This window comes from Salmo salar, chromosome ssa15, assembly GCF_905237065.1.
Source record: "Salmo salar chromosome ssa15, Ssal_v3.1, whole genome shotgun sequence".
NCBI classification, from domain to species: Eukaryota; Metazoa; Chordata; class Actinopteri; order Salmoniformes; family Salmonidae; genus Salmo; species Salmo salar.
Window position 1 is genome coordinate 66,760,487 of NC_059456.1, and position 12,094 is coordinate 66,772,580.

The 12,094-nt window shown below is 44.4% G+C and overlaps 1 protein-coding gene across 1 annotated transcript; it reads right to left on the minus strand.

Annotated features, from left to right (window-relative positions):
• Positions 1-847: 847 nt before the first annotated feature.
• aaas (achalasia, adrenocortical insufficiency, alacrimia) lies at positions 848-8,345 on the minus strand. Its single transcript, XM_014145555.1, has 17 exons — positions 8,237-8,345; positions 7,925-8,036; positions 7,243-7,370; positions 7,062-7,117; positions 5,325-5,416; positions 5,152-5,198; positions 4,853-4,951; positions 3,012-3,155; positions 2,774-2,894; positions 2,494-2,618; positions 2,322-2,382; positions 2,139-2,229; positions 1,913-2,006; positions 1,754-1,821; positions 1,571-1,649; positions 1,393-1,477; positions 848-1,110 (listed from the first exon to the last, which is right to left on the minus strand). The coding sequence occupies exons 2-17, from the start codon at positions 8,021-8,023 to the stop codon at positions 955-957; spliced, it is 1,545 nt and encodes a 514-aa protein (XP_014001030.1). The 5' UTR covers positions 8,024-8,036; positions 8,237-8,345; the 3' UTR covers positions 848-954.
• Positions 8,346-12,094: the final 3,749 nt, after the last annotated feature.

Below are 12,094 nucleotides of genomic sequence, written 5' to 3' on the forward strand. Positions count from 1 at the left end.
CAACGGTGTGCAGAACGGCATCTCGGAACACACAATTCATCGATCCTTGTAACGGATGGGCTCTTGCAGGAGACGAACACACCGGGTTCCACTCCTATCAGCTAAAAACAAGAAGCGGCTCCAGTGGGCATGCCATCACCAACACTGGACAATTGAGGAGTGGAAAAACACCACCTGGAACATGACAGCGTGTTCACTTTACTTGAGTGTCCTGGTCAGTCCCCTGGCATTAATTCAATAGAAAATCTTTGGGATGAGATTGAACGGCTGTTCGCCGCATGAATGTACCGCCGTCCAATCTGCAGCATCTGCGTGATGTCATCGCGTCAGCACGGACCATCATCCCTGTGGAGCATTTCCGACACCTTGTAGAATGCCCCGAAGAAGTCAGGCTGTTCTGGGGCCAAAGGGGAGTCTGACTCGGTACTAGATGGGTGTACTTACACTCACCTGAAAGTTTAATATATCTCTTTCTATTGTGCATGGGAATACTTTTGAACAGATTTGTTTATACAGTCCTTTACGTCCGTTGTCCAAAAAAACTTGGTGGGATTATAATTCAGCCAGTTTTTACAAGAGATAAATAAGGTGATTGGGAGTTTGGAGTGTTTTAATGGAGATTTTCATTAGTCTTACTTAAAGACTATCCATGCTCTAAGGCAGGGTTTCCCAACTGAAGATTCTTTAAGTAAGTAAATGAAAATCTCCAATAAAAGACACTCTCCAAACTCCCAATCACTTTATTTATCTCTTTTGAAAGAACGGGCCGGCGCTGCCTAGACCTTAACCCCATTCCACCAACCCCCTTGCCATGTCTTGGACTAGGAATTCGAAAAGACACAAATCATTCACAATTTGCGTAACACTTTGTGCACGTTTATTTACAAAGCGTTCCAAAAATAAAAGTATAAATTGTACTGAAATATGGTTTCTGTGTTAGTTTTGAGTGTGTGGTCAGGAGATGAGTTCTGTGTAGAGAGTCTGGTTGTTGTAGTTTGCTGGTCTGCCCTGGGACAGGGGGAGAGATGGGCTGCCTCCTAGGCCAGGCTGGGGATTCCCAGCACTCATAAAGCAGAAAGGCACATGGGTAATCTTCCCATTGGACCAACACTGTGGAGAGAGAATTCACTACAGTCACTAGGATGGGTTAAGTTACGCCTCACTACACCTGTTGCTCTAGTCACTGATGCACTACTGTACAACAACAGCCATGTAAAAGGGGAATTAGTGTGTGGGCCAGGAACCATTTTATGTTGCCCATGTTGCCCATTGAAAACCGCTCTAAATTTCAAGTTTATCAGTGAACTCTAGCGTTATTAAGACCGGTTTAAGCAGCACTGTGAGACAACGTCTAAATGACTGGAGGCCCGCGAATGTAAAGAGTAGACTAACCACAGTCAGCTGGGCTCCGTGCTGGTAGTTGGGGTTAAACTGCATCAGTCTGGGCTCTGTCCCGGCCTCCCCCTGAACAAAACCACTGACACACACACACAGTTTTTATCACTGAGACACACACAACTGATTACCACTGAGATACTTTCCTGGCAATGTAATATACTAGAGCACATACCATGGCAGAAGCTTAAAAGCGGGGCTGATTTGAGTCTTGAACACTGCGATCATGGCAGGGCGGCCCGCTCCAGCATCTCCTGACGGAGCCGATGAGAGGGAGGAAGTGAGAGGAGGAGAGAAGACGTCAAACCACACAACCCGCTCAACTCGGAGAAAGAGGAGGAGAGAGAACAAGCCTGACCTTTGACAAGCGCGGCCAGACGCTCTCCTCGGGGATCCCACGCCAACGACTGGATCTCTCCTCCGACCCTGACACATAGACAAACGCAACAATCCAATCAGTGAGGGGAATCAACAACTAGTGAAGTAAATGACTCATTAACCCGGGGCCTTTTCTTACGTGATGTCTCCGCCTGGTGTATTTAAGGTGGTCTCAGACAGGTCAGCCACCACTGTTGCTGCCTTCGGCCCACCTGACATCATTAAGGGCACCCCTAGTGGACAAAGAGGAGAACTAATGTCAAAACAAACAACGCAAGCACACAGCACAGTGTAAACAACTATAAAAAGGTTGATGTGCCTCATATTGTACATGGAATTGTGTGTGTGTGAGTGAGTGTGTGTACCTGGGTTGTCAGTGAAGGTCAGGGCATAGATGACAGTCTCTCCTTGCACACTGAAGAGCAGGCGACTCCCATCAGGACTCCAACAGCCAGTCTAGACAGTTACAGAGAGAAAGTTAGCCAGACACAGAGAGAGAGAGAGACACAGAGAGAGAGAGACAGAGAGAGTGTTACCAGGGGTCTCACCTGACAGCGTCCCTTCAGACTAGGCCACCGCTCGCAAGTCCACATCCTGGTTTCCCAAACCCTGCAGCAACACAAAACACATGAACAACACACATACACACAGTAATACAGAAACATCAAGCCCACCAACACTACACGAAGCATGAAGCTCTCCTGCACTACCGTCTCTGACCTGAAGAGGGAGGAGGGCGTAGCAGCCAGCACGCGACTGCCATCGGGAGACCAGGACAGGTGCGTGACTCCTCCCCCTCCCACGCGGTGGAGAGGCACACAGCTCTCAACAGCTACGTCCCACACCTGACAGAGAGAGGAGGAGACGGCGAGAAAGAGACAGACAGACAAGAGTCACAAAGCCCTTACGACGTCACAGTAAAATACTTTCACAGCCAAGTAGCAGTAGAGGCGCTGTGTGTGTGTGTGTGTGTGTGTGTGTGGACTGAGACGGTTCCTACCAGCATGGCAGTGTCCCTGGGGGAGGCCGACACCAGGAGAGGTCCGTTAGGTGACCATGCGACGGACGTGACGGGGGAATGGCCTGGGTGGGACAGGACCTGGGCACAGCCAGAGGAGGGCCTGTGGGAGGGAGGGAGACCCAAAAAGATTGAGAGAGAAATAGGGAGGGCAGAGAAAAAAGGAACATTCAAGACATAGAAATGACTCAATAATGTACACAAGGGTGTGTGTGTATACCTGGTAGAGAGTGAGGTGGGGTCCACGTGCCAGACAAGCAGGCAGTTGTGACAGGCGACGGCCAGGGCAGACGCACACAGAGGCTTCCACTGCAGAGCCGCCACACTGCGCTGCAGACGGTGCTTCAGGGTGGGAGTAGTAGCACTGAGGAGAGAGAGAGTGTGTGTGTGTGTGAGAGAGAGACAGGGAGACCAAGGCAGAGAGACAGAGAAGAGAGACAATTTCACTCAAACAGTACATAAACACTGTAGGAATGGTGCCATAGTTTAAACACTGCACTTGGCTGGTCTGACAATATGATTGAGGACATAGAATGCATTCAGAATGTATGTCCCCTTGACTTTTTCCACATTGTTACGTTAAAGCCTTATTCTAAAATGGATTCAATTGTTTTTTTTGTCCTCATCAATCTACACACAATACCCCATAATGACAATGTAAAAACAGGACCTTTGGCAGCGATTACAGCCTTGAGTCTTCTTGGGTATGACGCTACAAGCTTGGCACACCTGTAATTGGGGAGTTTCTCCCATTCTTCTCTGCAGATCCTCTCAAGCTGTCAGTTTGGATGGGGAGCGTTGCTGCACAGCTATTTTCAGGTCTCTCCAGAGATGTTCGATCGGGTTCAAATCCGAGCTCTGGCTGGGCCACTCAAGGACATTCAGAGACTTGTCCCAGAAGCCTCTCCTGCATTGTCTTGGCTGTGTGCTTTGGTCATTGTCTTGTTGGAAGGTGAACATTCGCCCCAGTCTGAGGTCCTGAGCAGGTTTTCATCCAAGATCTCTCTGTACTTTCCTCTGTTCATCTTTCCCTCGATTCTAACTAGTCTCCCAGTCCATGCCACTGGAAAACATTCCCATAGCATGATGCTGCCACCACCATGCTTCATTGCAAGGATGGTTCCAGGTTTCCTCCAGACATGATGCTTAGCATTCAGTCCAAAGAGTTCCATCTTGGGTTCATCAGACCAGAGAATCTTGTTTCTCATGGTCTGAGAGTCTTTGGTTGCCTTTTGGCAAACTCCAAGCGGGCTGTCATGTGCCTTTTACTGAGGAGTGGCTTCCGTCTGGCCACTCTACCATAAAGGCCTGATTGGAGTGCTGCAGAGATGGTTGTCCTTCTGGAAGGTTCTCCCATCTTCACAGTGGAACTCTGGACCTCCTGACCAAGGCCCTTCTCCCAAATTGCTCAGTTTGGCAGGTTGGCCAGCTCTATGAAGAGTCTTGGTGGTTCCAAACTTCTTCCATTTAAGAATGATTGAGGCCACTGTGTTCTTGGGGACCTTCAACGCTGCAGACATTTTTTGGTAACCTTCCCCAGATCTGTGCCTTGACACAATCCTGTCTCAGAGCTCTACGGACAATTCCTTCAATCTTATGGCTTGGTTTTTGCTCTGACATGCACTGTCAACTGTCAGAGCAACATATAGACAGGTGTGTGACTTTCCAGATCATGTCCAATCAATTGAATTAACCACAGGTGGACTCCAATCAAGTTGTAGAAACATATCAAGGATGATCAATGAAAACAGGATGCACCCGAGTTCAATTTCGAGTCTCATAGCAAACAGTCTGAATACTTACGGAAATAAGGTATTTCTGTTTTTTTATACAGTAGCAAACATTTTCACTTTCTCATTATTGGGTATTGTACGTAGATTGATGAGGAAAATGTTTTACCTAATCAAATGTTAGAATAAGGCTGTTAACGTTACAAAATGTGGAAAAAGTCAAGGGGTCTGAATACTTCCCGAATGCACTGTAGGTTTCATCCGAAGCCAGCTCATAGAGTTTGATAGTCAATGACACACAGAGAGAGAGGACCATTGCGACAGACTTAACCTCTTGGGGTTGTAGATCTTGATGGAATCGTCTGAAAGGGCCACAGCACACTTCTGTGTGTGTGGGTGCCAGGCAAAGCTCCGCACCGCACAGTCCGACCTGAGACACAGGGAGCAAGAACAGGAGGACAATTACAGATACATATCCCACTTCAGCCATGATTTCAGAGAGTATGCATTTGTGAGCATATATCCCTAAAGTAAACAAATAGCTCATATTTGACAAGGACATACATAACATAAGTGTATATTTAAGGATCCGATTTGGGATTCATCAAAAAGAAAAAAAGGTAGTCTTACCAGTCCAGCACTTGGGAAAACTCAGCGGTCATTTCCTCGCTGCTCAACTGAAGACAAAGGGTAGATAACAACAGTCAATTAGAGAAGCCTGCAGAATCCAAACCCACCCCTGTATTGTTTGATTAGAACTGCCTGAGAATTAGCCAGGTGAAACGACAGGCTGGGCCACTTACTGTGAGGTGAGGGAACAGAGAGCTGTGGAAGGAGGAAACCCAGCGTAGCAAGGCCAGGACACAGCTCGAGCTCACCCCTAGCCACTTGGGCACTGGGAACACACACACCAATTAAGTGACGGACTGAAACGCTCAAATCAACCTATAACATTGGTTTACATGTCCAGGTTAGGTAACCTTGTTGAACGTGATGGTATGAAAATGCTTTTAGAACATACGTTTTTCGAGAATTTTTTTTATTTTTTAATTTTTTAAATGTAACCTTTATTTACCCAAGCAAATCAGTTAAGAACAAATTCTTATTTACAATGACGGCCTACCCCGGGCCTAACCCCAGACGACCCAATTGTGCGCCGCCCTATGGGACTCCCAATCACGGCCGGATGTGACGCAGCCCGGATTCGAACCAGGGACTGCAGTGACGCCTCTTGCACTGAGATGCAGTGCCTTAGACCGCTGTGCCACTCAGGAGCAGCCATAATCAAACAAGTGAATAAACGAAAAGCTAAAACAACCAATTTGAGATCGAAAAACAACAAAATACTCACAACCACGTTAACAAGCCTGTATAGTCCGGTCAAAAATGCATTTGCATATGTATGAGCACATTCAACTTGGCTACATTACATGGGCAGAGGCATCTGATCTACTGTTACCCGACATTAGTAAACTAGCTAAATGCATGATGTCCACAATAACATTCAAAGCAGGTAGCTAGCATCGAATAAGCGACTAGTGTCCATTCAAAAACCCACTTACACATGTTTTTGTGTTCATTCAGAGGGTAAGGTCTAGCTGTGTTAAAGATTACAGTAGTTTTGACATGGGTAACGGATCGTACTGCGTTAGCCAAAGCTAGCCAACAGGCTAACTGCACGGTAAAGTCCACAATAACAAAGTCACTTTTGCTGGCAGATCATGTACATTACGCATTAAAACGGTATTCAATATGGTTTTTAGTGAGGGACTTCAGATGTGCCAAACCTAGGAGAGGCTAGCTAGATACCTGGGCTAGAAAAACGAGTAATCAGTCAATGCAGGCTAGTTAGATGTCTGTCTGTTCTGAAAGAGTTAGCTACAGATAAGCAGGGTTGTTAACAGTGTCCACTCCTATTAAATCAATGGCAGCTAGTTGTGAGACTTAAATGATGCTGCCAATGTCCATAGTAAAATAACTGTAGCAAGACGTTCTGCTAACATCACTAGATAGCAAAATATCCATCAATGATAGCTGTGCTTGCTGGGGTTTGGACTAGCTGGCTAGCTATGATAGCCCACCTTACAGGGTGTATATTTGTGTCAATTTATCATTCATGCCACGTTACCTGACTAGTTTCTAACGAAATAGCCTTCTAAAATGGCTCTTATTTTTCTGTTTTTATTGTCAAAATTTAAAAAAAACTCTCAATGAGGCTACTAACACGCATTGTAATCTGGGCTGCTTGTCAGACCAACCATTCAAGTGATGTCATTGATGATAAGTTATCAAGACGGCGGCATGCAGTAGTCAGCTGAGGCAACGTTTAAATGTTTTAACATAAATTTGTTCTCAGCAGTTTTAGGTGTAGGAATATGCTTCTTTATCACATTTGGTTATCAAAATGACCTTGACTTACAAAAATGTTTCAGATCATCTTTAAAAAGACAAACTCTTGCATGACAGTTTCTTATCTAAAGCGCACGCTGCATGTAAACACTTTCATGACAGTGGAAGAATGACGATAACATGGCACTCACCCTCTGCACTGGAGTTGGCAATCTCATTTAGGAGTCCAGACAGGCCTGCATCACGCCTAGCAGACAGACACAGAGGTGGGGATTAGTGAACAGGGCTTCAGAATCGCGTGTGTGTGAGGTGAGTGAGTGAGTGAGTGAGTGAGTGAGTGAGTGAGTGAGTGAGAGAGAGAGAGAGACACACCAAGCCCCTGCACTCCTTGTGTACAGCGTCTCACAGTGGTCCCTAAAGGCTGACTTGCTGCTGCTCTCTGGCCGGCTGTGAGGCTTCAGTGACTCTCGCGGGAAGTACAGATTCAGAGCAGGTGAATCCTACAGCAAATGGAAACACATACAACATTATACATACTGTAGGTCTTGCTCTCCACACACACACCTTTGCCTAATATTAGGTGACAACATTAAACATCCAAGCAATGCAGTGACAGAAAGTTTGTGGCAACTCGGTAAGTTACACTATAGCTAGTGGTGACTAGTAGGTTAACAGGGGTGGGTATAATTTGTGGAACGTTCCAACAGGAATCTGTTCCAAAAACGTAAAGTACAAGGTTGCCAACAAACAACGCATACAAAGTAGCATGATCAACTCACCACGTAGCTTATTCTTAAAGTTTGTCCATAGGTTAACAGAGTGAGGAAAGACATTTTTCGGAATAAACGTGGTGAGTGAAAAACGTTATGAAATAGCCCACTCTCTACCCGGTATCTTATTCTGCCGCTATACAACTTTGTATGCGTTGTTTGTTGGCAACCTTGTTATTTGCGACGTTTTTGGAACAGATTACTGTAAGAACGTTCCACAAATTATACCCACCCGGTTAACAGTAGTAGGGGATTGACAATGATACGGTAGCCCGCCCACCCACCCCAAACCAGACGGATGGATCTGTGCTGGACTCGTCGTACTGAGAAGTCTCTCCGTCGCCGGACAGCGGTGGGGGGAACAGAGCCAAAGAACACATCATAACCACATTCCTCCTGAAAAAGACACATCACATTTAGCAAGCTCAACATTCAGCCGTCACATGCAGCTGCTAGCGAAGTTAGCCAGATTGCTAGCTAGTCATAAACGTTAGCTAGTAAGCTTAGTTTGATTGGCAATTTAGCCATGCAAGCAAGCTAGACGGAGAATTACTAAATACAATTACTCAGTTGCCCATGTAGCTGTTCTTAACTACCTTTCTTTTCCTGTAAAATGTAGCTAAGTTTGCTTCAAAACGCAGATCAACGTCCGTCAGGAAAGTTGAATAAACTACGGAGGCCTGTAAAAGGCATACAATACGGAGAATTTCCACAACGCGGACTTACTTTGCCCAATGGTGCATGCGCTGCTGTCATCTACCGGAAAAATAGCAGCATTACATCCTACTTCTGTTCACACAGAAGTCGTCCTTTTCGCCCGCTCCAAGTAGCGCTTACTTCACGACTTTAGGCCCGCCCGGCCCAGCATGTATTTGTAGTCTACTTCTGTAGTGCTATAGCCCCTTGGTTTCGCTACTGACCTGGAGTTAGCAAAATATTTTTCATAAAGAAACTGCTAAAACACACAGGTGCAAAATCAAGGTGACTTACAAAGATGAGAGCCAAGAGCAAGAGAGGGAGTTGTCCACAACTAAATAATCAGAATGGAATCTGAAAGGACACGTGTCCTGAGGCACGGTGGTGTACTTCATGCACATGCTAAAAGAAAGGAATGGGATGGATAGATAACTTTGTCATTGAGCAAAGTATTTCTATACAACAACAAAAAAACTGATCTCTTAAACGTTTCGTTCATGTTTGTTCTATTATCTATCTATACAATAGGCCATAGTTGATTTTGGCCCAATAGGCCTGGTATATGCCCATGTTCAAGAAGCTTTCCGTTTTGATTGGGTTATTTTGCCTAAAAACCTTTAGGCCTACCTATATAAATAAATACAAAACTCAGGGTCACTGCCCAGCCTGTCAAGAATGGCGAAAATAATGTTTAACATCCCCAGTGGCTCTGCATGTGTAGAGAGGGTATTCTCTGCTGCTGGCCTGCTCTCCAGGCACCATCACATGAGCCTGAAGCCACAGACTGGCCAAACTCGTGTTCCTAAAAATGAATTCTAAAAATAAATTCAAAGGCCATAATGTCATTTTTCGTTTAATTTGTATTTAATTCTAAGTTAGTCACAGCATATATACGAAATGTTTAGACTATAATGATTTAATACAACAAAATGTTGAATGCTTTATGTCCCTGCCAGCCTATTGTGTCACACTCGCAAATGCTTCACAATGTATTTCTTTGTAGGCTATAGCTTTGAAATAATATAAATAATATAGCCTAAATAATGATTTTATGTTCCTTCTTAGACTTCCTGTCTGGCTCCTGACCTATTTGGAGTGTTTATATGCTGTTTAATATGACATGTGCACTTCTTACATTCACCTTTTCATGTTTATTCAAATACTTTTCATTCAAATCATATGATTTGGTTTCAATACCATAAAACCAAATGGTAGATCCAGGTAGTCACAAAAATAGATGGGTGTTGGTTAAATTTTGATATTAATGAATGGAGAAAATATCGAGCGGAAGTTTTTTTTTCTGTGAGCACAGAGCGGTTTTTAGCAGAGACGTTGAAAAGGACCTGGAGCACCTGAGCAGTGCGGTATTTCAAACCGCTCAACTCCGCTCACATACTCTGGTTCACACTGATGCTGTTTGTTACATGGCCTGGATGAACCAAACAAATTGTAAAAACGAATTGTAGAAATGTAATGTTGGCAGTGGCGACTTGTCATTCAGGGAAGGTGGGGCAGAGCCCCACCGGTTTTGAGCCCCACCGGTTTTGAGCCCCACATGTTTTTTTTGCCTGTTCTGCATGTTATTTAGGCATTAATACATATCACATATCAGTTTGCAAACAATGTAAAATATATATATATCACTGAGTTAATAAAGCTGCATACAAACATGGTCTTTTTTTTGTTTTCTTGAGTAAGGCAGCTCCAAAATGCAGGTGTTTCAGCCTAGCTCAGTGTTTTCTGTTGTGGTGGGGCAAGCCAGCAGAAAATGCAGAGAGTTGCACTGTGATTGGCTCAGTGTTCTGTCACTCATGGGGACACTACGTCACCGCCAAGTCTAATGGTAGACATAAAAAATTCTAGCCCCTTGGGTGCTGCCACAGAGTTACATTAGAAGAGCCCATCCAAGAAGGCTCAAGGTCACTGGCCACAGATAAAATGACATCAAATCACTTTTTATCTACAGTAGCTTTGATTGGACTGATCATGTCAACATCATACTTTCAAAATCTTAGCTAGCAGTCATCATCATGAATCAAGTCGACAATCTACTGGCAAATCCTTTTTAATCCTTGTCATATGAAGGGAAATAATGAAGAGAAATTATAGATAAAATGTATTGGTGCTCATCGGCCATTGGACATAAACATTACACAACAAGTTGGAAATCGCAAATTCAACAATGAGTGGTTGGGAAGGAATCAGTGGCTAACTGCTATTCAATGGAGTGTCCGTATGGTCCAAAGTCTAAGAATAAGGGTCTCTTTTCCTAGTTTAAAATTATAAACATTCAACATTGGCCATGCTGTCAATGAAGCATGATTTGTGCCGTGCTCAAAAAAACAGTTAACTCGGAACTGCAAAATCTGACTTTGGTGAGTTCAAGACAACTGGGAACTCGGGAAAAACGAGCTACGACTGGGAAAATACGTTTTGAACTTTCATCCAACGGAATTGTAAATCGGTAATTCATGCCTCTTTCTAGAGCTAAGGCCTGAAGATCACTGACATCATCCATGATTCTTTTTTTTCAAGTTATAAATCCAGAGAATGGCAGACTGATAGTTTGAAGACAAAATTTGCACAAGAAGGACCGCCGTGCCACCTTCCTGTTCAAGTGAGCACAGCACAACAACCCAGCTATTTTAGATTTTAGATTCTTCAAAGTAGCCACCCTTTGCCTTGATGACAGCTTTGCACACTCTTGGCATTCTCTCAATCAGCTTCATGAGGTAGTCACATGGAATACATTTCAATTAACAGTTGTGTCTTGTTAAAAGTTCATTTGTGGAATTTCTTTCCTTCTTAATGCGTTTGAGACAATCAGTTGTGTTGTGACAGGGTAGGAGTGGCATACAGAAGATAGTCCTATTTGGTAAAATACCAAGTCAATATGATGGCAAGAACAGCTCAAATAAGCAAAGAGAAACGACAGTCCATCATTACTTTAAGACATGAAGGTCAGTCAATGGGGAAAATTTCAAATACGTGGAAAGTGCAGTTGCAAAAACCATCAAGCGCTATGATGAAACTGGCTCTCATGAGGACCGCCACAGGAAAGGAAGACCCAGAGTTACCTCTGCTGCAGAGAATAAGTTAATTAGAGTGTGACCAGCCTCAGAAATTGCAGCCCAAATAAATGCTTCACAGAGTTCAAGTAACAGACACATCTCAACATCAACTGTTCAGAGGAGACTGCGTGAATTTGGCATTCATGGTCGAATTGCTGCAAAGAAACCACTACTAAAGGACACCAATAATAAGAAGAGACTGGCTTGGGCCAAGAAACACAAGCAATGGACAATAGACTGGTGTAAATCTGTCCTTTGGTCTCATGAATCTAAATTTGAGATTTTTGGTTCCAACCGCCGTGTCCTATTGAGAGGCAAAGTAGGTGAACGGATGATCTCCGCATGTGTGGTTCCCACCGTGAAGCATGGAGGAGGTGGTGTGATGGTGTGGGGGTGCTTTGCTGGTGACACTGTCTGTGATTTATTTAGAATTCAAGGCACACTTAACCAGCATGGCTACTACCGCATTCTGCAGCGATATGCCATACTATCTGGTTTGCGCTTAGTGGGACTATCATTTGTTTTTCAACAGGATAATAACCCAACAACCTTCCAGTCTTTGTAAGGCCTATTTGATCAAGGAGGAGAGTGATGAATTGCTGCAGCAGATGACCTGGCCTCCACAATCACCTGACCTCACCCAATTTAGATAGTTTGGGATGAGTTGGACTACAGAGTGAAGGAAAG

What these genes read in the sequence shown, in the direction of transcription:
- aaas (XM_014145555.1), bottom strand. Translation starts at nt 8,023, where the DNA reads ATGATGTGTTCTTTGGCTCTGTTCCCCCCACCGCTGTCCGGCGACGGA. An exon ending in TGCCAACTCCAGTGCAGAGG is followed by an intron (nt 5,417 to 7,061) that starts GTGAGTGCCATG and finishes GTGTGTTCCCAG; the next exon opens with TGCCCAAGTGGCTAGGGGTG. An exon ending in ACGCCCTCCTCCCTCTTCAG is followed by an intron (nt 2,383 to 2,493) that starts GTCAGAGACGGT and finishes GTGTTGCTGCAG; the next exon opens with GGTTTGGGAAACCAGGATGT.